Source organism: Vitis riparia, chromosome 1 (assembly GCF_004353265.1).
Source record: "Vitis riparia cultivar Riparia Gloire de Montpellier isolate 1030 chromosome 1, EGFV_Vit.rip_1.0, whole genome shotgun sequence".
Lineage (NCBI taxonomy): Eukaryota > Viridiplantae > Streptophyta > Magnoliopsida > Vitales > Vitaceae > Vitis > Vitis riparia.
The window spans coordinates 11,775,300-11,802,089 of NC_048431.1; the positions used below are offsets into that span (position 1 = coordinate 11,775,300).

Here is a 26,790-nt window from a genome sequence, read left to right on the forward strand (position 1 = left end):
AGGACATGCCAAGTCTTAATCCCTCTATAGTTTAGCATCATCTACCTATTTTGCCACACGCTAGATCGGTTAAGCAAAAATTAAGACGATTACACCCACGATGGAGTTTATAGGTTAAAGAGAAGATTTGAAAACAGCTCAGTGTAGGATTTCTATCAATAGTTGAGTACCTTGAGTGGTTGGTTAATGTCGTTCATGTTCCTAAAAAGGACAGTAGGGTTAGGGTTTGTGTTGATTTCAGAGACCTTAATAAGGCTAGTCCTAAGGATGATTTTTCTTTACCTCACATTGATTTATTAGTGGATAACACTGCAGTAGGTCACTCAATGTTATCTTTTATGGATGGATTTTTTGGATATAAGCAGATTCTGATGGCTTTAAAGGATAGAAAAAAGATTGCTTTCTTCAATGAGTCGGGTACTTATTATTACAAAATCATGCCATTTGATTTAAAAACACATGAGTCACTTATCAGCATAGTTCTGAAAGGCGCGCCTAGGCTCGGGGCGGCGCGACGCCACCCTCCAGCGCCTCGCCTAAAGGGAGGTGACGCCCCTTCACGAAGGCGCCGCTTAAGCGCGCAAGGCGCTCGCCTCCAGCAAGGCGCGAGGCGGTCGCCCGAGTCGCCTCCGACGGCCCGACCAGGTACGCGATCCTCCTTCTCCTTCTCCTCCTCCTCCTTCTTCTTTTTCTTCTTCTTCTTCTTCTTCTTCCTCCTCCTCCAGTCGAGTTGCAGAGATGAGGGGGAGCCCTAAATTTTTTTTTTATTTTCTGGGCCCAAAACGACGCCGTTTTGGACCCTGTTCACTTAAGTGCACAGGGACCAAAACAACGTCATTTTGGACCCTGTCCTTTAGAAAAAAAAAAAAAAAAAAACATGCCAAAACGACGCCGTTTTGGCCTATTCCTTCCATCCAGCCCCCTTTTCTGGTCTCTCTCAACCCGAGACCACTCCATTCATTGCCCTAGCCTCTTCCGTGCTGGAGAAGTGAAGAAGAAGAAGAAAAAGAAGAAGAAAAATAGGGGGAAAATAGGAGAAAAATAAAGGGGAAATAGTCACATACCTTCCGGACCTCGGTATTTTTCTTTTTTCTTCACTTTTCTGCATTTTTTTTTCCATTCTTATCTCATAACTCTCATTGGTAATTTTTTTTTTTTAAATATAAATATTATATTTTGAGTTTTTGACATAAAAATTTTACAAAATAAAAATAAATAAATAAAAAGCACTCTCATGCATATTTGTTGTTAATGTGATATGCATTTTTTTTTCAATTTTTTTTCTTAATTTAATTATAATTATTTTATTGTGGAGTATAGATAATTTGTTTGCAAGATGGATAATGAGAGTGAAACTCAAGTGGACTCTAGTGCAAGTGGAAGAAGAGATCTGAGGTGGAAATATGGTCGTTTGGTTAATGAAAAAGATTTGAACACCATCATATGCATTTTTTGTGATAAAGTAACCAAATGAGGCATATATAGACACAAACAACATCTTGTTGGTGGATATAGAAATGCTAAAAAGTGTAGAAAATGTCCGGAACATGTTAGAGAAGAAATGGAAGAGTATATGAGTTCCAAGAAAAATCAAAAAGAGCAAATGAATATGGGGAGCGAATATGTTAATGAAAATTTGTTTGGTTTGGAAGATGAAGATATTGGTGAGGAGATTAATAGTAGAACGAATGTCACCAACATTTCTAGTGGAGGTAGTAACCGAGGAGGAAGTGGTGGTGGGACGTTTTCTTCAAAAAAACCAAGACAAAAAGGTCTTATGGATCATTTTTTCACTCCTAATGCAGAGATGGTTGTTCAAAATCGAAAGAGTGGAAAGATGAATCAAACTACCATCAATGATGCCTACAAAAAGGAAGCAAGAGAAAGAGCTTGCATGCTTATCACAAGATGGATGTATGAGGTTGCTATTCCATTTAATGCAGTCACATATCCGAGTTTCCAACCAATGATTGAGGCTATTGGCCAATATGGTGTGGGTATGAAGGGACCAACTTTTCATGAGGTAAGAGTTACTAACCTTAAGAAAGAATTGGCTCTCACAAAAGATTTGATGAAAGATCATATGGTGGAATGGGGGAAAAATGGATGTTCAATTATGTTGGATGGATGGACCGATAGGAAAGAGAGAACTTTGGTGAACTTTTTGGTTAATTGTTCAAAGGGAACCATGTTCATGCAATCCATTGATGCTTCTTCAATGATTAAGACGGGAGAAAAGATGTTTGAGTTACTTGACAAATGGGTAGAGCAAGTTGGTGAGGAGAATGTTATTCAAGTTATAACAGATAATCACTCAAGTTATGTGATGGCAGGTAATAAATACTATTTCTTGAATTTTTATTTACTTTTAAAATTTGAATTATTTATCTTGAGAACTTATGTAAATTTATTATCTACAATTTCATATAGGGAGGTTGTTAGAATTAAAGCGCCCACATTTGTATTGGACACCATGTGCTGCACATTGCCTTGACTTGATGTTGGAAGATATTGGAAAGCTACCAAACATCAAGAGGACATTGGAGAGGGCTATATCACTAAATGGGTATATTTATAATCGCTCAGGGCTACTCAACATGATGAGGCGGTTTACTGGACAAAGGGAATTGCTTAGGCCTGCTAAGACTCGGTTTGCAACTGCTTTCATCACATTATCGCGATTGCATGAACAAAAAAACAATTTAAGGAAGATGTTTACAAGCTCAGATTGGTCAGATAGTAAATGGGCAAAAGAGCAGAAGGGGAAAACTATAGCCAACATAGTTCTAATGCCTTCATTTTGGAACACTATTGTGTTTTGCTTAAAGGTTTCGGGTCCCCTAGTTCGTGTGCTTCGTTTGGTTGATGGTGAAAAAAAAGCTCCTATGGGATACATCTATGAGGCCATGAATAGAGCTAAGGATGCAATTGTGATAAGTTTTAATGGAAATGAAGAGAAGTACAAAGAAATCTTCAACATCATTGATAAGAGGTGGGAGATTCAGCTTCATCGGCCTTTGCATGCAGCAGGGTACTTTTTGAACCCAGAATTCTTCTATGATAAGCCAGAAATAGAGCATGATGCCGAGATTATGAGTGATTTGTATAAATGCATCTTAAGGCTAACAAGAGACCCTGCTAAGCAAGAAAAAGTTGTAGCCGAAGTGAGTTTGTTCACAAATGCCCAAGGACTATTCGGGAATGAGTTAGCTGTTAGGACAAGAAAGATTAGAGCACCAGGTTAGTTATTTAGTTTTGTTTATTTAAATGATTAGATTGTATTTTTGCTAAAATAGGTGAATTGTTTCACTAAATTGTTAATATCTATACTACAGCTGAATGGTGGGCTGCATATGGAGCTTCAGCTCCAAATTTGCAAAAGTTTGCAATGAAAGTCCTCAACTTAACATGCAGTGCATCAGGTTGTGAACGGAATTGGAGCATCTTTGAAAATGTGAGTGACCAAATCCAAAATAATTACAAGTAATAGTCTAATAGAGTCTTGAATGTAACTTAAAAGTTAAAACTTTAAAATATATTTATGAGCTTATGAATTTTTGCAGATTCATAGCAAGAGGAGAAATAGGTTAGATCATCAACGCTTGAATGATTTGGTGTACATCAAGTATAATCGAGCCTTGAAGAGAAGATACAATGAACGTAACACCATTGACCCAATTTCCTTGAAAGATATAGATGATAGTAATGAATGGTTGATAGGGAGAATGGAAGATGAGGATTCTCATGGAGGTGCACAAGATGATTTTGTATTTGATGATGACAATTTGACATGGGGTGATGTTGCTAGAGCTGCTGGAGCTGAGGAGGCCAGGTTTGATACTAGAGCTAGAGCTAGAGCAAGCTCAAGCATAATACCACCAACAAGGGGGATAACTTCAAGTTCTAGAACTTTGCCTTCTTATTCACTAATAGATGAAGATAAAGATGGAGACATGGTTGATTCAGCAGATGAAGAAGATGGGGAAGGCTACAAATGTGGTGATGGAAATGATGATGATGATGATTTTGTTGATTTAGAGGAGGAGTGATGATTGCTTGTTGTGGACAAATTTGTGATTTAAGTGTTTGTTAATGATGTTTTTGAATTGTGGACAAATTTCATGTTTTGGACCTTTAGGTTTGGAAACTTTGGATTTGGATATGTATTAGGCAATTAGCAATATGGATTTGGATTTGTTTTTATGCTTGGAGTTCTTTATTTTTATGTTTTTTGTTTATTAAATTGAAGTTTTGGATGATATTTGATGATTTATGTGTTTAGGACAAATAAATGATTGTTAAATTTGATTATATTATATAAAAATATATATGTAAATTAGGGTGCGCCTCACTTCACTAAAGCCCGCGCCTTAGATGCGACTTGCGCCTCAGGCTCCAGGACTACTTTGCGCCTTGGTGCGCCTTGAGCCTTTTAAAACTATGCTTATCAGCGAGTCGCCACTACTTTATTTCATGACATGATGCATAAGGATGTTGAGGTGTACGTTGATGACATGATAGTAAAGTCCCATGATAGGGCAGATCATTTGGCAGCTTTAGAGAGATTATTTCAGAGGATCAGGAAATTCAAGCTAGGACTGAATCCCAAAAAGTGCATATTCGGTGTGTCTTTTGGGAAATTACTAGGATATATGGTCATTGAGCGAGTCATAGAGGTTGATTCCGATAAGATTAGAGCCATACTTGACATGCCTGCACCCAAGACTAAGAAAAATGTCAGAGGTTTTCTAAGCAGATTGCAGTATATCAGTAGCTTCATTACCATATTGATAGATATATGTGAGCCTATTTTCCGTCTTTTAAAGAAGAATTAACCTACAGTCTAGAATGATGATTGTTAGCATGCTTTTGAAAGAATTAATGAGTATCTCATTTCCCTTCTAGTTTTAATGTCTCCTATACTAGGACATTCACTGATCTTGTACTTGTCAGTTTCGAACATAGTTTTAGGATGCATGTTAGCTCAGCTTGATGATTCAGGGAAGGAGTAAGCTATTTACTATTTGAGTAAAATGATGGAGTTTGGGATGAGATATGTTGTGATTAAGCGCTTCTGCTTGGCACTGGTTTAGGCCACTAGGAGATTGAGGCATTATATGACAGAGTATTTAGTGCACTTGATTTCCCGTCTTATTCCGTTAAGATACTTGTTTAATATGCCTACTTTGGCTAGTAGACTGATGAGATGGCTAGTGCTTCTTACAAAATTTGATATTCAGTACATCTCTCATAAATCCATTAAGGTGAGCGTTGTTGCAAATCATCTAGCGTCCTTACCAACAATTGAGAGTAAACCAGTTGCTAACGATTTTCCAAATGAGGAGTTTGTCGCTATGACTAGGTTATCAGGTTGCCGCATGTACTTTGATGAAACAGGTAATCATTTGAGGTATGGGATAGGTGTAGACCCTCAATTTTGTCCTTTAACACTTGCATTTATCTTAGGGTGTCACATGCACCCAATTTTTATTTTATTTTATTTATTTATTTTCGTATGGCACCGCCATGGCCACCCTTTTGGGCTTGATCGATTTTCGAGCCTTGTGTAGGTTCATCTACGGTCCAATGAAGTGCGAGTGTGTAGTTCATTTTGGATGTCGTCATGGCCAATTCCATAGTTGTTCACATCATGCTAAAGGAAGTAAGGTCCCCAAAGTTTCAGTTCAGCCCGAGTTCATAGGAGTAGGTTTGAATATGGAGCACTTGGGCTTGTTTCAATCATATATCCCTCATCCGAACTCAGAATCGTGCACCATTTTTTTTTATATAGACTCCTTGTTCTTCAAGGAATATTTTGTCAAATTTTCAAATTTTTTTCTCAACTGGCTCGACCGATCCCCAAAATTTCAGTTCAGCCCGAGTTCATAGGAGCAAGTTCGAATATGGAGCACTTAGGCTTGTTTCGATCATATATCCTTCATCCGAACTCTGAATCGTGCGCCATTTTCTTTATATACTCCTTGTTCTTCAAGGAATATATTGTCAAAATTTTAATTTTTTTCTCAATCGGTTGGCAACCGGTTCAACCGGTTCATTGGGCCAACCTGTATAGAGCATTGATTTTGGAGCCCCAATCCTACATGGCTCGGGCCCATAAGCTCCAGATCGGTCTTGGGCAATATTTTGGGTCCATTTTGGGCCTTAGTTAAGGTTTTTTGCAGCCCACCATGAATCCATATGGATTCTTGGTGGTGAAGCAAGGGAGTAAATGTGGAGAGAGCTCACCTCGTGACTGTGAGGAGTGTTTATGAGGCTGGTTTTCGAGGTTGATGGGGGCATTTTCCAGAGCTGAATGAGGGAAAAACGAATATGGAAGTGGAAGGAGCAGGGATTCTAGTATAAAAATCCAGAATGGAAAGAAAGAATGACTTTTTCCTTTGCATTTTTTCTAGGGGAAAAAACTCTGTCCAAGTTTGGTGAGAGGAGAACAATCTGGTAAGTACTAATTCTTTTCCTTTTAGATTTACTTCTCTGTTTAAGATACTGCAAAAACTTCTATGGCTGTTTCAAATAAGGAGTGTTTGATGATTTAGTACTGTTCTTCTTTGCATCATTTTGATCTATTTCCCAGTTCATAGCTCGATCGATATGTAATTGTTGCATGGTTTCATTTTTTTTTATATATATATATTTGCTATGGATGTCTCATTTTGGGTTGGTTCTGATCAGGAATGAGGGGAGTGACTTACTTTTGATGTGTGAGTAATAGGGTTACTGCCTTCATTAGTTTTGGCTTTGGTTGAAGGTTATTGTGACCTCCTGATTGTTAAGGAAAGGATTCTTGTGGCCTTAGTTTTAATAAGGTTGGGTGGCTCGGGCTTGGCCTTCTACAAGGAACACATTGTATTGTTTCGATCTGTTCTCCCTCATCCGGGCTTGGAATTGACCGCTGTTTTTTTTTTTTTTTTTTTGGATTCCTTATTCTTTGAGGAATCTGTTGTTAAAGTTTCAAAATTTTTCTCAATCGATTGGACCAACTGGGAACCGGTTCAACAGGTCCCATTAGGCAGCCTCGTTTAATAAACACATTGCATTGTTTTGGTCGTTTCTCCCTCATCCAGGCTTGGAATTGAGAGCCATTTTTTTTTGTTGGATTCCTTATTCTCTGAGAAATTTGTTGGTAAATTTTTAGAATTTTTCTCATTCAGTTGAACTAGTTGGAAACTAGTTCAACAAGTTCTGCTGGGCAGCCCCAATTTTAACATGCTTTGACTCCCATTTTGTTGTGGCTTGAGCCCTTAGGCTCCAAGGCAATGGTGGGCCACCTTTAGGGTCAAAGTTCAGTTTGGTTAGATTTCATGTGAGCCCAATTCATGGATGGGAAGAATGTGGGTTAAGTGAGCATGGTTTGGTTTGATGAAATTTAGAGGGATGTGTGCAAAAGAAAGCAAACCATTTATTTCATTTCGATCTGCTTCCCTCCCTTGTGGGTATGAGATTTGATGTTTGATCGAGAGTGCATGTTGTATGCTTGTATTACTTGCCTCACATTTTCCTTGCAGCGCATAGTTGGGGACCACAGGTATGCACTTCGGCTTTGGATAATGAAATTCACATGAATGCTTGTGCATGATTGCTATGTATATTTGTTGTGCATTTGAGCTTATTGATTGACCTCTTATGCAGTGCTTGGCTGGGGACCTCGTGTATGCACTCTGATTTTGACTTATTGAGTGTATGTGCATGATAAATACTAGGCGGGTCTATGTGATTCATGTCATTTGTTCAGCCCAAGGTTTGTTTAATCTTTGACCCATATGCTCTCATATACCTAGTTCATTAGTAGAGACCGAGTTCCGGGCCTAGAGAGGTGCTACCTCGCGTAAAGTACCTTCCCGGACCAAGAATCTAGTTTTCACAAACCGTTTTTTCCTTATTGAAGTTGATTCATGCCTAATTGGTGTCTCAGCTGATTCGTGTCCAGCTGGTGCTCCTTGATGGCGGGAGTAATCAACAAAATTTATAACCTACAACACCATGAACTAGGGTAGCAAAGAAAAAGCTACTATAGCATAGTGGCTCTAGGATCGTTCACTGGGAAGGGTACTCAAACTAAAAATGATACCAACTCAAAGTGAATTGGTGCTGTTTCATTTCAAGAATAGCTTAAGAAATAAAACACAAACTTTGGTTGAAAAAGGTTTGGACTTAGATTAACAACACAGCAAGTGATGAAAATTACTTAAGAAGAAAAACATTCCTTGGAGATTCAGGTTTACAGGGGAGGTTCCTCATGCAATAGCATAGCTCCGGTCAGTTGGTTCAATTCTTCACATTAGAGAATTAACATAAAGTCAATTCTCTAACAGGTGCTGCACAAATGCATCCCTCAATTGGATTTCAGCTTTAATTCTCTCACTGATGCAACTTGCAATGGTTTGAGCCTCTCACTAGCCTTTACCATTCAAGGTGATCTTTAACCTTGGACTTCATTTCACAAGCTCGCAAGAGATAACTAATGGATGTCTCCTTGGAGTCCAAAAGCTTACCAAGTGTTGGCAATTCTAGAAAATCCTACCTTTAAGTCACCTACCAAAGGCTCGCAAGGGGTAAACTAGTGCATCTCCATGGTTAGAGATCACTTGCCTTACCAAGTGTTGGCCCAGGTGACTCCAAGGCATTTTAAGTTAACTAAAAACGTAGAAACCATTCATGGGACACACTTTCTATTCATTCATAGCTGAAACCACAAAGCTTCTGATTCTTGCACTTGGAACCTTTCCCGGCAACCTTAACTCCAAGGAACTAAAAGGTTTAGTTACTCATTCTCTGGGGAAGACTCCTCAGAGAGTGCATAACTTAATAAATAAATAAAAAACACAATCAAAGTGAGAAGGTAAAGTAGAGCTCAAGCTCCGTATTTTACTTCCTTTGGAACTTTTACAAAAGGTTCATCACCCTTAGAACAAACTCCTCAGGCTATATTTATACCAAAATTACATTGATGGCTATTACATGGATATTTAGCCAAATTCCTAACTTAAAAGCTAAGGAATCCTATAATTGGTGGCTTACAAGGAGAATTTGGGGATTTAGGCAACAAAAATCTAATGAAAAATATCTCCAAGTGTCGGTTACAAATATCAGGAAGCACTAAGGACCATTTCGCAGGTGAAAAATGAGGTCTGCGAAATTCCGCAGATGAACCACAAGGGCTGCGAAATTTCTTCATAGCAACCAGCTGATTTCGCACTGCTGCAAAGTTGGCTTTCATCTTGTGGTGTTTGGCTTCCATCGCGTCGTGAAGCTTCAGGGGAAATCCATAACACTATACAAAAAGGCTGCAAAATCATTCCGCAACAAAATGGTGATTTCGCAGCACTTTTCTGAAGCCTTCCTTCAGCTTGGAACAATTGTCTTCAAAAGGTTTTAACTTCCTCATTTCAGCTCCAAATTGAACACGGTTTGAAGCATTGGATTGTTGACTTCCTAAGCTTTCAAATGACATATAGCATGCATAATTTGTACTTCATGAAGTGCTCCAAAAGTGGCTGAAATGACTGTCATGAAGAATGCTTCATGACAGATTTCTCTTTGCTTCCCCTCCTTGCATTTCAACTTTGCTTATGGCAAAGGGCTTCAAAGCTTTGGTTCTTCATGCTTCTGAGCTTCCCATTGCTTTGACAAGGATTCCAAATAACTCTCCTTAATCTCATATTGCTTTGGTGATCAAAAAGCTATCAAAACACCAAAACTTAAGGCAATTTGATTAGAATTGATTGAAAGGGGCCTTAACATGTTAATTGGGTTAAAAGGCAATAACTACTACTCAAAAGTGTTTAAAAGGATTAATTATAAGCTATCAAATAACACTTTTTGAGTAGTAATCAGAAGTCATGCTGGGGTTTTTGTTCTTACTTAAATTTTCTCCATTTAAAAATAAAAATAAAAAGTAAGTGGCAACTCCAAACAAAACTGTTCCTTACTGGGACGAATTTTTCAAAACTCGAAAACCAGTTTTCCCTTTCACTTTTAACATAACGAGTCGTGTCGGTCGATGGATCAGGTGAGGGTCCACAATAGGTGTTTTGTTGGTATTCTCCTAGGGTGATCACATTCCAAGATCTGTTCGTTTAACATTTTTTTATTACCATTCCACCACAAATAATATTGTTGAGTATAAAGCATGTATCATTGGATTAAAGACTACATTAGAGCTTGGCATCACATAGATGGATGTACTTGGTGATTCCAATCTAATACTCAGATAGGTTTAAGGTGACTGGAAGACCAAAGATGCAAAGCTAAAGCCATACCACGCCTACCTAGAGATATTGATTGAAAATTTTGAGGAGTTGAAATACATTCATCTCCCTAAGCACAAAATTAGTTTGTTGATGCCTTAGCTACCCTAGTTTCTATAGTTGACATTCCAACTAATGTAATAGTTCGTCACTTGCTGATTGAGACTAGATCTGCGCTCGCTTATTGTCACTTGACTGATGAGACAGAGGTCCAAGATGACCTACCATGGTTTCATGACATTCATCAATTTCTCATATTTGGCACATACCCTAAGGTTGTGATAGCTAAGGATCGGAGAGCATTAAGGCAGTTAGCCACTAGATTTGTGATATGTAGAGAGACTTTATTCAAACGATCAACCAATGGTATGCTTCTCTTATGTTTGGATTGAGCCTCTGCAGATCGAGTGATAAGAGAGATTCATGCAGGAGTTTGTTGTCCACATATGGGTAGACACATGTTAACACAAAAGATTATGAGATTGGGAAACTTCTGGTTGACTATGAAGACTAATTGTTGTCAATTTGTTCAGAAATGCCCAAAATGTTAGATGCATGGAGATCTTATTCATGTACCGCCCTCAGAGTTGCATGCTTTGACATAGCCATGACCATTCTCAGTAGAGGTATTGATATCATTGTAAAGATCTCATCGAAATCTTCCAATGGCCATGAGTTCATCTCAGTAGCCATAGATTATTTTACTAAGTGGGTAGAGGTTGCATCATATGGGAAGTTGACATCTGCTAGAGTTACCAATTTCATTAGGTCACATATTATCTGTCGTTATGGAGTTCCTCATGAGTTGATTTCAGATAATGGAGCACACTTCAGAGCTGAAGTTGAAACTTTGTTGCAGAAATATGGCATTCAGCATCATAAATCATCTACTTATAGGTCGTAGACTAATGGAGCGGTAAATGCTACAAATAAGAATATAAAAAGGATTTTGAGAAAGATGGTTGAGACTTCTTGAGATTGGTTAGAGAAACTTCTTTTTGCTTTATGGGCATACCGTACTTCTTTTCGCACTTCTACATGAGCTACACCTTACTCCCTGGTGTACGGTATGAAGACTATTTTGCTCGTTGAGATAGAAATGGGTTTATTAAGAGTGGCCCTTAAGCAGCATGTTTCTAAGGCAAAATGGGCTCAGGCTCGATTTGATCAGCTTAACCTTTTGGATAAAAGAAGGTTGAGAGTTGTAGACCATATTCAGGCTTACCAAATGAAGATGGCTTGAGCTTTCAAGAAACGAGTCAGGCATAGGCCATTACAGAAATGAGATTTGGTTTTAAGGATTCTTAGAGGTCTGATTGGAGACCTGATTCATGCCTAATTGGTGTCTCAGCTGATTCGTGTCCAGCTGGTGCTCCTTGATTGAGGGATTAATCAACAAAATTTATAACCTATTACACCATATACTAGGGTAGCAAAGACAAAGCTACTATAGCATAGTGGCTCTAGGATCGTTCACTGGGATGGGTTTTCACTTCACAAATGATATTAATTCAAAGTTGAATTGGTGCCTTTTCATTTCAAGGTTAGCTTTAAAAGAAAACACAAAGACGTTTGAATGAAAAAGGAAAGGTTTTAAACTAACCAAAAAATAGTAACTGATTTTACTTATAAAGAAAAGTGTTTCTTGGAGTTTCAGATCACTAGGCTCAGATTCCTCATACAAAAAAAAGAGTTCCGGTCACTTGTTTCTTTTCCTCATATTAGAGAATTAACATAAAGTCAATTCTCTAACAGGTGCTGTACAAATGCTTCCCATTAATGGGTTCAAACACTAAATCCCTCTCACTGATGCAACTTGCAATGGCTCGTGCCTCTCACCTAGCACTTGCTATTCAAGGTGATCTTTAACCTTGGATTTCCCTTCACAAGCTCGCAAGAGATAACTAATGGATGTCTCCTTGAAGTCCAAAAGCTTACCAAGTGTTGGCAATTCTAGAAAATCCTACCTTCAACTCACCTCCCAGAGGCTCGCAAGGGGTAAACTAGTGCATCTCCATGGATGGAGATCACTTGCATTACCAAGTGTTGGCCCAGGTGATTTAAAGGAGTTTTAAGTTAACTAAAAAGACAAACACCATCCACAGGTCACACTTTCTCTTCATTAAAAACTAAAACAACAAAACTTCCAATTTATGCATGAGGAAACTCACCCAGCTTTCTTCACTCCAAGAGACAAAGAGCTTAGCCTCTCATCCTCTGAGAAAACATCTCAGAGAATGTTTGGCTAGCAAGAAAATGAAAATGGAAGAGAAAACAAAAATATATAGGAAAAACAGAGCAAGTGCTCTGTATTTTACTTCCTTTTACATAAGGTTCAACAACCTAACACACCCTCAGAACAGGCTCCTCGGGCTCCCTTTAAACCAAAAATTACACTTACAGCTATTACCTTGATATTTTTGCCAAATTCCTAACTTAAAAACTAAGGAATCCTATCACTGGTGGTTTACAAGGAGAATTTGGGCATTTAGGCAACAAAAATCTAATGAAAAATATCTCCAAGTGTCGGTTACAAATATCGGGAAGCACTAAGGACCACTTCGCAGGTGACAAGTGAGGTCTGCGAGATTTCGCAGGTGCACAAGAAGGGCTGCGAAATTTCTTCATAGCAACCAGCTGCTTCAACACCTTCACGAAATTGACTTCCATCTTGTGGAGTTTGGCTTCCATCGCGGCGTGAAGCTTCAGGGGAAATCCATAGCACTGTGCAAAAGTGTTGCGAAATATCTCGCAACAAAAGTGCTGATTCCGCAGCACTTTTCTGAAGCCTTCCTTCAGCTTGGAGCAGTTGTCTTTAAAAGGCTGTAACTTCCTCATTTCAACTCCAAATTGCACACGGTTTGAAGCATTGGATTGTTGACTTCCTAAGCTTTCAAATGACATATTGTATGCATAATTTGGACTCCAGGAAGTGCTCCAAAAGTGGCTGCAGTGACTGTCATCAAGAATGCTTCCTCTGTTTTCTTCACTCTGTTTTTTCCTCTTTGCTTTTCTCCTTGCATTCCGGATTTGCTTATGGCAAAGGACTTCAAAGCTTTGATTCTTCATTCCTCTAAGCTTCCCATTGCTTGCCAAGGATTCCATATAACTCTCCTCAATCTCCTAATGCTTTGGTGATCAAAATACTAACAAAAACACCAAAACTTACACATTTTGATTAGAATTAATTGAAAGGGGCCTTAACATGCTAATTGGGTTAAAAGGCACTAACTACTACTCAAAAGTGTTTAAAAGGATTAATTATAAGCTATGAAATAGCACTTTTTGAGTAGTAATCACTCCCCCCAACCGACATATTGCTAGTCCCTTAGCAATGAAGGAGAGAAAAATAAAATAAAAGTACCATAATTTACAACATCATGCTGATCAAAAAACAATTTTCAAGTGACATGATGATCTAACTCTCACATGGAACATGAAAGAAATAAAACTCAAACTTCAATAGGAGCTATCAAATAATTTGTCTAATCACAATTCTTAAAGAGTAGGCATTATGCAAATTTAAGCTTCAAAAGAGTTTCCACTCCCAAAGGGTCAAACCTTACTCTTCCACAAAAATCTATGTGTTACTTATTAGCTTCCGAATATAGTATGTCAAACTAATCTCTCCCCTCAACCTAGTTTTTTTTTCAAAGCTTAGCAAACTAATCAACCTCCAATAGGCTAAGAACGCACCTCTTTTCTTTCACACTTTTTTTTTTCATTGTAGGAGTACAAGGCTTAAAGGCATTTTTTCTAAATTGTCCATGTAACGGGGGTCCATCGATGACTCCCAACCTATCAAGGTTTAGGACATCAAGCTTTAAGGATTTTTCAACCACTAACTCCTCGGATTTCACCCCGGACTTTTGAGAATGAATTTTTAATACCCAAGCACCTACAGTATGTTAAACTCCACCTATCCACACTTGTAACGAGCATTGAGGTCGGTGACTCCCAACCAATTAAAGGCTTAGGGCACCAGGTTTTAAAGATTTTCACCATATACCCCTCAGACCTTGCTCGGGTTTCAAGGCAAGCAAACATTTTGCCTTCTTTCTTTTTCTTCTCTTCTTTTTTTTCAAAGGCTCATTGGCCTTTCATAAGGTGTCTCAATATCATTAAAATGAGGTCAAAGATACCAAGTCCCAAAATTTTCTAAGTCAAGGGGGAAATAGTTTCTCATTTTATAAAAGGAATCTATTGTGCACAGTGTGTGGATAGCTTAAAGTGGAAGGACTAAATTTGATTTCAATAGAAGTTTCAACAATTGAACCACTTTAGCAAGCATAATCCAAACTCTAAGTTAGATGCAAAGCAAAAGTTCAGTTTCTCCTATTTTAATTTGAAAATTTTTCCTCAAAATCCATGGAGATTATAGTAACAAGCAAAACAACTTCAACTACTTTACTAGACAAGGCTAAAAAAAAAAAAAATCAAAATAACTTAGCATACTTCCTTCAACTTAGCAAACTTCCTTCCTCATTTCACCCCCCCCAACCGAGCTGAGCATTGTCCCCAACGTGACAAAAGCGATTAAAAATAGAGGGAGGAAGTGGTACCTCCTGATCGATTTCAATTTCGAATATTGAATGAAGAAACCACATGTTTCAAAGAAAACAAAAGAATCAGTGAGTAGAGAAAATAGAAAAATGCCAAGTTTAAACAAAAATGATGTCTATATATGATTCTGAGAAAGTAGAATATAAGATATGATCAATGGATACCTCCAATCCCAGAATATAAAACATCATAACATGGAGCTATGTATAATATATAAAGACAAAAAGTAAAGAGATGATCAAGAAATGGAAAGGTCCTGTGGAGCTGATGCATCTGTGGTGGCCTCTTGAGTGGATTAGATCAGAACTTCAACCTCTGCTTTGGTAGTCTCCTTAGATGGCATAGCCTCTTCAACTGGAGCTCTCAGTTGGTAGCTATGTGATTTGATGGTTTAAGGAGGTAAGAAATGGAATGAAAGGCTTCATGTGTGTGATCCCAGGGTGCGCAGGCCTGTCCTCTAGTCTTGGCCATGGCTGAAATGGAGAAAAGTGGTTGTTCATGAGTTCCAGAGGGTACTCAGCTGGTGCGCAGGGCTCTGTTGGCATTTTAGCAACTTCCCTTAGCTTTGCAAGGTGTTTTTGCAAACTTCCCTCCATTTTACAAGTCAATTTCACAATTTGAAGGCCATTTCGAAGCTTGGAGGTGATTTCGCAGCCATTTTGAAGCTTGGAGATCATTTCATAACCATTTCGAAGCTTTGAGATGATTTTGCAGCCCAAAAGTGCCCTGCAAAATGGAGCTTTGGCTGCGAAATTGGAAGTTTTTACGTTCGCAGCCATTTTGCAGCTTTGAAATACCCTGCGAAATTGGGACTTTGGCTGCGAAATTGGGAGTTTTTATGCTTCACAACCGTTTCACAGCTGCGAAATAAGGGTCACCGTGCTGCAAAAATGGCACTCGTGTGCCAAAAGTTGGTTTCGCAGCTTCGAAATCCTCTGCGAAATGGAGCTTTCCCTGCGGAAATGGGATCTTTCATGCTTTGGTGGTTCGCAGCCCACTTCGCAGCTGCGAAATTGGGGTCACTGTACCGCGGAATGGCACTCGTGTGCCAAATGGTGGTTTCGCAGCTGAGAAACACCCCGCGAAATGGAGAAATTGCTAAGGAATCGCTGCGGAATTGGGGCTTTTTACGCCTTAGTGGTTCGCAGAGCACTTCGCAGCTGCGAAATGGGGGCTCCTGTACTGCGAAGTGGCACTCGTGTGCCAAAAGGTGGTTTCGCAGCTGCGAAACACCCTTCCAAATGGAGCTTTCCCTGCGAAATGGAGGATTTCATGCTTTGGAGCTTCGCAGAGCACTTCGCAGCTGCGAAATGGGGGCTCCTGTGCTGCGGAGTGGCACTCGTGTGCCAAACACCGGTTTCGCAGCTGCGAAACCGTTCGCAGAGGGCTAAAAAGTGTTGCGAAGTGATTTCGCAACAAAATGCCAATTTCGCAGAGGCTGCGAAATTTCGCAGACCCCTGTTTTCCCCTGTTTTTGCTCTGTTTTTGCTCTGTTTTCGCTCCGATTTCTTCCCGATTTCTTCCTTTGCATTTCCTCCTGATTTTGATCATCCAAACACCTATATTACATCAAAATAAAGTAAAATTAAAGCATTAAAATCAAAATTAAAGCATTGAAATCAAAATTAAAACATTGAAATCAAAATTAAAACAAGTAATAAGTAAAACAAAAAGGTATGGACTAGCTAGTCTTTAAAAAGACTAAGTCCATCAAAAAATTTGATCCTGATTTAGCTTGCCCGGATCCCATATGAAGTTAGCATCCTTTACTTGAGGCTTGCTGTGTATGATGGCAATAAAATCAATTCCCTTTTTGCCATACAAAGCTTGGAGAAAAAGCGGATGCACGTATTTCTTCATTTTTTCCTTGATGACTATCCTCTGTAGTTCTCCTTGTACATTAACATCATAGCCATCTTTCTCTATCCTTTTCCCCTTTCTCTTTCCTTTGATTTCCTCCCTCTTTTCTTTCTCTGTTTCACTCTCAACCTCATGCTCTAACTTGCATGTGGGCAGATCAACCTCTTTACCACTCAAAGTGATCACTTCTTTGACTTCCCTCTTTTGTGAAGGTTCTCCCTCCTTAGCCTCCATTTCATGGATACTCATGGAATTTTGATAAGGTTGAGAAGGAGAGTTTTCTTTCTCTTGCACTGTGTTGAGGTTGGCAAACCTTGAGATTGAATCTTGGAGATTATCTATCTTCTGAGATAGATAATTTTGCACTTCATCCATCTTTTTCTCTACACAGTCATTTCTTTGACTCAGCTGAGCATTGATGGATTTGTTAGCTTCAACAAAGTCTTCCATGACCTTGTTAAGATTCATCATAGCTTGGTCAAGGTTTGAGGCTTGCTGTGGTGCTTGAGCAGGTTGCTGATACTGAGGTGGCTGTGATTTCCAAGAGAAATTTAGATGGTCCCTCCAATTGGAATTGTAGGTGTTGCAATCACCAAACATTTCCCTCTCCGTTGGAATGATAGGACACTCTTCCACCAAATGCTCATAAGATAGACAAATGGCACAAGGCATAGCTTGCAATGGTGTCTGAGAGATGGCTTGCACTTTTTGCATGTTCTTCATTTCTAGCTCATCCAATCTCCTTTCCATAGCTGCAATCTCTGCCTTCATGTCTATGCCATCATTTAAAATATACATCTCACCCTTAGCTTTAGGTTGAGACATCATTCTTCCCATATCTCTAGCATTTGGTTCACCCCATTCTCTTGAAAATTCAGCCACATAACTGATGAAGTTCATGGCTTCCTCTGCTATCTCATATTCAATATGGCATGCACAACTAGCAATTTGTGAATTAAAAACAGAGAACACAAAAGAAAACAAAAGAAAAACAATTCAAAGAAAAAACTAAGGTAAACTAAAAACTAAATAAAAAGTATACTAAAATATGAACAAAGAGAGAAACAAAAACAAATAAAAAGAGTTAGTAAAAGGAAAAGAAAAGTCACCAAACTTGTGATGAAGATCACAAGTGTTCTCAAAAGATCATATCACTGCAAAGTGGCACCATCCCCGGCAACGGCGCCATTTGATTCATGCCTAATTGGTGTCTCAGCTGATTCGTGTCCAGCTGGTGCTCCTTGATTGAGGGATTAATCAACAAAATTTATAACCTATTACACCATATACTAGGGTAGCAAAGACAAAGCTACTATAGCATAGTGGCTCTAGGATCGTTCACTGGGATGGGTTTTCACTTCACAAATGATATTAATTCAAAGTTGAATTGGTGCCTTTCATTTCAAGGTTAGCTTTAAAAGAAAACACAAAGACGTTTGAATGAAAAAGGAAAGGTTTTAAACTAACCAAAAAATAGTAACTGATTTTACTTATAAAGAAAAGTGTTTCTTGGAGTTTCAGATCACTAGGCTCAGATTCCTCATACAAAAAAAAGAGTTCCGGTCACTTGTTTCTTTTCCTCATATTAGAGAATTAACATAAAGTCAATTCTCTAACAGGTGTTGTACAAATGCTTCCCATTAATGGGTTCAAACACTAAATCCCTCTCACTGATGCAACTTGCAATGGCTCGTGCCTCTCACCTAGCACTTGTTATTCAAGGTGATCTTTAACCTTGGATTTCCCTTCACAAGCTCGCAAGAGATAACTAATGGATGTCTCCTTGAAGTCCAAAAGCTTACCAAGTGTTGGCAATTCTAGAAAATCCTACCTTCAACTCACCTCCCAGAGGCTCGCAAGGGGTAAACTAGTGCATCTCCATGGATGGAGATCACTTGCATTACCAAGTGTTGGCCCAGGTGATTTAAAGGAGTTTTAAGTTAACTAAAAAGACAAACACCATCCACAGGTCACACTTTCTCTTCATTAAAAACTAAAACAACAAAACTTCCAATTTATGCATGAGGAAACTCACCCACTTTCTTCACTCCAAGAGACAAAGAGCTTAGCCTCTCATCCTCTGAGAAAACATCTCAGAGAATGTTTGGCTAGCAAGAAAATGAAAATGGAAGAGAAAACAAAAATATATAGGAAAAACAGAGCAAGTGCTCTGTATTTTACTTCCTTTTACATAAGGTTCAACAACCTAACACACCCTCAGAACAGGCTCCTCGGGCTCCCTTTAAACCAAAAATTACACTTACAGCTATTACCTTGATATTTTTGCCAAATTCCTAACTTAAAAACTAAGGAATCCTATCACTGGTGGTTTACAAGGAGAATTTGGGCATTTAGGCAACAAAAATCTAATGAAAAATATCTCCAAGTGTCGGTTACAAATATCGGGAAGCACTAAGGACCACTTCGCAGGTGACAAGTGAGGTCTGCGAGATTTCGCAGGTGCACAAGAAGGGCTGCGAAATTTCTTCATAGCAACCAGCTGCTTCAACACCTTCACGAAATTGACTTCCATCTTGTGGAGTTTGGCTTCCATCGCGGCGTGAAGCTTCAGGGGAAATCCATAGCACTGTGCAAAAGTGTTGCGAAATATCTCGCAACAAAAGTGCTGATTCCGCAGCACTTTTCTGAAGCCTTCCTTCAGCTTGGAGCAGTTGTCTTTAAAAGGCTGTAACTTCCTCATTTCAACTCCAAATTGCACACGGTTTGAAGCATTGGATTGTTGACTTCCTAAGCTTTCAAATGACATATTGTATGCATAATTTGGACTCCAGGAAGTGCTCCAAAAGTGGCTGCAGTGACTGTCATCAAGAATGCTTCCTCTGTTTTCTTCACTCTGTTTTTTCCTCTTTGCTTTTCTCCTTGCATTCCGGATTTGCTTATGGAAAAGGACTTCAAAGCTTTGATTCTTCATTCCTCTAAGCTTCCCATTGCTTGCCAAGGATTCCATATAACTCTCCTCAATCTCCTAATGCTTTGGTGATCAAAATACTAACAAAAACACCAAAACTTACACATTTTGATTAGAATTAATTGAAAGGGGCCTTAACATGCTAATTGGGTTAAAAGGCACTAACTACTACTCAAAAGTGTTTAAAATGATTAATTATAAGCTATGAAATAGCACTTTTTGAGTAGTAATCAAGACCCTAGGGTGAAGTTTAGACTTAGTTAGAATGGACCTTATGTTATTCAAGAACTGACTCCAGAAAGGGCTGCATGGTTGATTGACCTGGATAGAAACCAATTTTTAGAGGAAACCAACGTGGATCAACTGAAGAAATATTACGTTTAAGATCATAGTCGAAGAATGGATGGCCATTGTTTTGGTTAGTCACCCATTTCACATATAATTCGTTGCTAATCCCTTAAACCTCACGATTACATTATAGTTTTTCTTTCTTATAGCTTTGCTTACCTTTCATCACCTGGGTAGAGAACTTTGGTTGTGTATGCATGTTTTACTTGGATAGTCTCGTGAGTTTCAACTCTTTGATCTATATTCTTTTTCTTGTTACCATCTTCTTACTATGCACTTCTATTATGTTTTATTATTGTTCATTTTTCGTCTATTTCCGTGTTTTGTCTTCTCTTGCTTCGTCTCACTCTCTTTATTTCCTCTAATCGATGACTTTTCACATTTTTAGTGCATCAAGGTAGTCATGTCACACCCTTCATTCCACCCATTGACTTTGATCTGGATACCTTAGCTTGAGAGGTGACCTCAGGGTTGAGGGCTTTATATATGTGTCAGTGATTGGAGTCGACATACTTCTGGGGTTTGTGTATGATTCATATTTTCATCGATGATTGATGAGAGTTTATTCATTTCTATTCTTTGCTCGGTGGAGTTCAGTTTGTTGATACTAGTGTTCTCATAAAAAAATAAAATGAAAAAAGAGCGATGATAAGTTTGTTTATAGTAGTGTATTCCACTGAGCATTCATTGATATTTGAGAGTTATTCATTGGGTTATCTATCGTTGAGCTCATATGTGAGCCTTTTGAAAGTATCCACTCCTTGTGATACTTATGTTTTTAGAGTGACAACAGTTTGGTGAGAGTTTTATAAGATCTTTCGTTTCATGGATTAGGGTTGATATACATTGGGTGTGAGGATTGAGTAACCCATCACTAGGGTCTTCGGATCACTGTCTTCACTACCATTCCATCTTTGGTGATATGTTTTTCTTTGGTTGCACTAATATGAGTTGTTCATCATTCTTTGCATCTTCTTGTTTCTCTCATTCATTTCCTATCATCTCTTTTCAAGTTGGTCATTCCATATTTATTCATTTCTTACATTGATACACGTATTTGATTTACTAGCCTTTCCATATCCATTGCATACTACATTGACAACCTAACCATTCTTTTTTTTCTCTTATATTTCATCATTGACACTTCCATTGTTTGCTATCGAGTTCGTTGGCTCATGAGATTATTCTGTATATTACATCTTATACACGAGGGTATTAGGTTTGATCATTGGGTACTTGAGGTTAGTTTTCCTTCATTTCTTTCACCCTATTATCCTAAGCCTACATTACGGTCTGTGTCATGAGACCACTCTAAAGCTATGAGATTAAATGTTATCTTCAACAGTCTTCAGTTGGGCAGGTCTTAGCAATTGGTTGAAATATAGGCGTTGTTGTGCTTTCCCTTATGGAAGATGCTTCGAGTGACATTTGGTTCCTCTTCTACTTAGTCTAATGATGTTTGGTAAAACTTGAGTATGGAAATAGTATTCATTTGGTGATATCAGTTCCGTCTTTTTGACACACCAGATGCCTATATTGGGGCATATTACCCTCATCATGGGATTTTTCCTAGTTGTCATTGGTTTGTACGACTCTCACATCCATGATTTGTGGGGATGTTTGATTGGTAATAATAGACCTTTGTCATATGTTATGCATCTACTCTATTACACCTTGGCCCAGTACTTTGGGTCATTATTATATGGGCATGTTATATTTCCCTTGGGATGCTAAGATTTGTTTGACTGTTGGATGCACAAATGGATAATCGATGTTGTTCATTCCTCTTGAGATTTGCACTTCAGGTGCCATACTGGGGCATATCCCTCTCTCATTAAGGAGATCTTATTGGGACAGTAGTGCATGGGCGGATGGTTGGTATTGATTACTTACTTCATGTGAGAACCATCTGTTACACTGGGTCATATTCCTCACTTTGATGAGATGGATAGTTTTATGCATTGTATTTATGATTCCCTATTCTACATGGGGATTGATATATTCCTCATGTTCCTCAGTTATTGCTTTCGTAGCTAGTTTACCTCTTGATTTGAGCACATTCTTCAGTTTTCTCATGATTTGTGATATTGTGGTTGGCTACATAAGACTTTGCTTGAGACTAAGATGGATCACATCAAATTTCACCCAGATAACATCGATGGACTCCCTAGTCAAGAGTTTAGGAGAAATTTGTTTTCGCCATAGTTATTTTTAAGTTGAACTATGATATACATCTATTAGGTTTTATGTTTAGGATCAGTTAATTAAGAATTTTGTTTAAGATATAGAGAGATTTATGTTTATACCCTTTTTAGGACTTTTATCATGATGTGTTGTTTCTTTCTCATTACGATATTTACAATTGCTTGTTTTATTTGACATTTTAGCAGCTTGATGCACCTTTGATATTGGGGCATATCCTTAGTGTAGAGATTATAAAACTTTTCTTCACCATTTTCATAGGCGTTTAGAGCCACCATTTTCATAGGCATTCAGAGCCACTATTTGCATAGGCGTTCAGAGCCACCACTTGCATAGGTGTTCAGAGCCACCATTTTCATAGGCATTCAAAGCCACCATCATTTTCATAGGCATTCAGAACCACCATCATTTCCATAAGCGTTTAGAGCCACCATCATTTTCATAGGCGTTCAGAGCCACCATTTTCATAGGCATTCAGAGCCATCATTTCCATAGGTGTTTAGAGCCACCATTTGCATAGGCGTTCAAAGCCACCATCATTTTCATAGGCATTTAGAGCCACTACTCCCATAGGCGTTCAGAGCCATCATTTCCATAGGTGTTCAAAGCCACCATTTGCATAGGCGTTCAGAGCCACCATTATTTTCATAGGCATTTAGAGCCACTACTCCCATAAGCATTCAGAGCCATCATTTCCATAGGCGTTCAGAGTCATCCTTTCCATAGGCGTTCAAAGCCATCACTTTCATAGGCGTTCAGAGCCACCACTCCCATAGGCTTTCAGAGCCATCATTTGCATAGACGTTCAGAGCCACCATTTGCATAGGCATTCAGAGCCACCATTTCCATAGGTGTTCAGAGCCACCATTTCCATAGACATTCAAAGCCACAATTTTCATAGGTGTTTAGAGCCACAATTTCCATAGGCGTTCAGAGTCACCATTTTCATAGGCGTTCAAAGCCACAATTTTCATAGGCATTCAGAGCCATCATTTTCATAAACATTTAGAGCCACCACTTTCATAAGTGTTCAGAGCCACCATTTTCATAGGCGTTCAGAGCCATCATTTGCATAGGCGTTTAGAGCCACCATTTTCGTAGGTGTTCAGAGCCACCATTTTCATAGGCGTTCAGAGCCACCATTTGCATAGGCATTCAAAGCCATCACTTGCATAGCCATTCAGAGCCACCATTTTCATAGACGTTTAGAGCCACTATTTGCATAGGTGTTCAGAGCCACTTTTTTCATAGGCGTTCAGAGCCACTATTCCCATAGGCGTTCAAAGCCATCATTTCCATAGGATTTCAAAGTCATCATTTCCATAGGCGTTCAAAGCCACCACTCCCATAAGCGTTCAAAGCCACCATTTCCATAAGCGTTCAAAGCCACATAGGCGTTTAGAGCCACCATTTCCATAGACGTTCAGAGCCATCACTCTCATAGGTGCTTAGAGCCAATTTCTCTATTAGGCTTTCAGAACCGTTCTTTTTCTCATTCTTAGCATTCAGAGTCATAGTTTCCTAGTGTTTAGAGATGATAGTCTTCATTCTTTGTCTTCATCATTCCATTGTATTTGTCATGTTGATCAGCCCATTGCTTTGGTTTCTTATAACCTCTTATTTAAGGTATTTCTTCCCTTGTGATTGGTCTATATTGCGACTTATCAGGTCATGTGCTAAGACAAAATTTCTAGTCTTTTCTTAGTTCTTCAGTATGGTTCACTTCATTCTACTCATTACTCGTATTTGTACTCGCATTCCTTACACTCATGATCTCTACTGAAAATGAGCATATTTGTAAACCCTCCATTTTGTCCATTTGGCACATACCTTGATTAAGTACTTTTTAAATACTTTATAGCAATTCTTGAAAGCCTATTGTTACTCACATATCTTACCTCTTTTAGTCATTCTAGATACTAGATATATATTTATGACAATTTGTTTAGACTTATTTAGGCCCATTAGGCACACCTGGTCCATTTAGGTATGTCTAGTCCTTTAGGGCTTGCTTCAACACCCCTAAGTCATTTGTATGGCTTACGTGGCTTGCATGGCCTACATGACCTACATGGCTTACATAACTTGCATGTTTTCTTTATAAATACATGTTGCACACTTATATCTAGTTATTTATTAATTTATTTATTCATTTTCATATCTACTTATATATATATATAGTCATTGTATATTATTATTATTATTGTTGTCATTTTATTTTATTTTTTATTTTTTATTTTTTATTATCATGATTAGAATTGTTTTTTTCTTACCATTGTTTCCATATTATTATTATTATTAAGATTATTATTATTTTATTGATATTATTAATATTATTCTTACTATTATATTATATTATATTTTTTATTTTTATATTTCCAAAATACCTTTTTATTTATTTTTATTTTATTTACTCGTTTATTAGGTAACAAAAAAAATGAATTTTTGGTGGGAAAATGAAAAAGAGACCATGGGGAAAGGAGACTTAGGTTGGATTTTTAGGAGAATTAAAAAGTTTGGTGGGGAGGTGGAAATGGGCCATCAAGAATGAGATGTTAGCATATTACGAGAGGATATTCAAAAAGTTTTTTTTTTGGAATGGAGCAGAGTAGAGACGGAATAGATATAATCGGGGAAACCTGAAAAGGAAGAAGCAGAGAAGATGACAAGTCTAGAGGCCCTTTGTTTTTTTTAGAGAAAGAAAAACAGGGACGAGGAGCCTAGCAAATCTTGCTAAAGGGGAGCACTTTCAAGTATGTTTGTTGAGAGTTATGTTGTCACTTTGTTCTTCATTCTTTCTTATTTTTATCACAATTTGATTGTTAGGGTATGGATGTGATATTGTTTGGTTTTTTTTCTCATTTTCTTTCGATTTTCATTTGAGGATAAACTTGGATATAGTTTCAATTCTACCACTGATCTTGGAACCCATTGATTTTAGCATGAAATGGATTTTCATTTCCCGAGTCTCTTGTGTGTTTGTTCTTTTGATCATGCTTTGTCTTGAGCCATTCATCTACATATTGGATGTCAAATCCGTGTCTTTGTTTTTGGATTATATCTTCTGGTTTGTGCTCTAATATGCTTGAGATTAGGAGAGAATAAGAAAAACACGACTTAGGAAAGAGGATCACACCTACAATAGGTCTCCATGGCGGCTACTATGAAGAGAGTACATGGAGATTTTTTTAAAGAAGGATATAGTCAATTGCATACAGGGTTCATGACCTAATTTTTGGGAGTTTTTTTTAGTCATAAGGGCTCGCAATCAGGTATTCTGTGGAGGCAGCAATGCATGATTCTCCAAGAAGCTCCAATCACAGTCTTACCATGTGAGATGCACACACACGTACAAACGCATATGGGTATGAGAAGTGACAACCACATGATAGATTGAAAAGGAGGGGGCGTGTGATTTTTTGTGGAGGAATGAATGTGTGAATTCATTTTTTAATGGCTGAAGGTGGGATGATCTTGTTGAGTTAATGGATGATAAGAATACCTTACATTTTAGTGGATACGAGTGCACGACTTGCTGTAGAAATGGAATATAATTTTTTTTTTTTTTTTGCTAGAAATGAGTGCATGGTTTGAAGGAAAAATATGAAGTGAAGAGGAAGATGATCAGATTTGATGAAAAAGTGTGGGCATTTGGGTGAGATAATTTTTTGGTTGGGAAGAAACCAGATTTGATGAGAGGATAGGTAGAAAACCTTCAGATTTTATTTTTTATTTATTTTATTTTTTTTTTTTTACTTTGAGAAATAGGAATTAGATTTTTTTTTTCTTGGAGTGGCCAAAAAAATTTTTTAAATGGAGAGAAGACACACATAATCAGAATTTTTGGTTGAAAGCTTTTGAGATAAAAATCATAATTTTCGATTGAGAGTTTGGGAGATAAAAATCAGAATTTTGGTTGAAAGCTTGGAAGATAGCATAGTCGCACCATCTTGAGAGGATCTCCACAATGCACCACTCATTATTTTGGAAGGTATGGCTGCATCTTTAACATGCACATGCAACATGTCATTTTGAGGGGAATGTCACATGCATCATGAGAGCAACTTACATGTATACAAATAGGAAATAAGTGTTCATTTTGTGCACAACATGCACATAGTGGGCTGTAAGGGATATTTTGTTTGTGTTTTTTTTATAAAAAAAAAAAAAAAAGTCCAACACGCATGCTAAGGTAAGTTCTTTTTAAATAAAAAAATAAAAAAATCCAACACGCATGCTAAGGTAAGTTTTTTTAAAAAAAGAAAGAAAGAAAATTCCAACACGCATGCTAAGGTAAGTTGCAAAATTGCAAACTTTACTATTTTGATTCATTTTCTTTTTAGTTTGTAATTGTTTTAGAATTTTAGTTAACTAATTTAGTTAATCTCATAATATAATGTTTGTGTTCCAAGTTTATTAATTTTTAGTCTTTAATCCATCAATTTTTATTTTATAGTTGGTTTAGAGTTTTAGTTAATTAATTTAGTTAATCTCATATTATAATTTTCGAGTTTTGAAGTTTGTTAATTCTTTTTTGAAATGATAATAATGTCTTGGCCCAAATCAACCAATGAATCCTAGATATCCAGCAGCATCTTGACTTTATAAGGCATCCTAAACCCT

General features: G+C 37.9%; 1 protein-coding gene across 1 annotated transcript; it reads left to right on the forward strand.

The window, feature by feature from the left end:
• The first annotated feature begins 2,885 nt into the window (after nucleotides 1-2,885).
• On the forward strand, nucleotides 2,886-3,873 carry LOC117920189. Its single transcript, XM_034837580.1, has 4 exons — nucleotides 2,886-3,240; nucleotides 3,336-3,454; nucleotides 3,564-3,660; nucleotides 3,809-3,873. Exons 1-4 carry the CDS (start codon nucleotides 2,886-2,888, stop codon nucleotides 3,871-3,873), a joined length of 636 nt encoding a protein of 211 aa, XP_034693471.1.
• The last annotated feature ends 22,917 nt before the right edge of the window (nucleotides 3,874-26,790 follow it).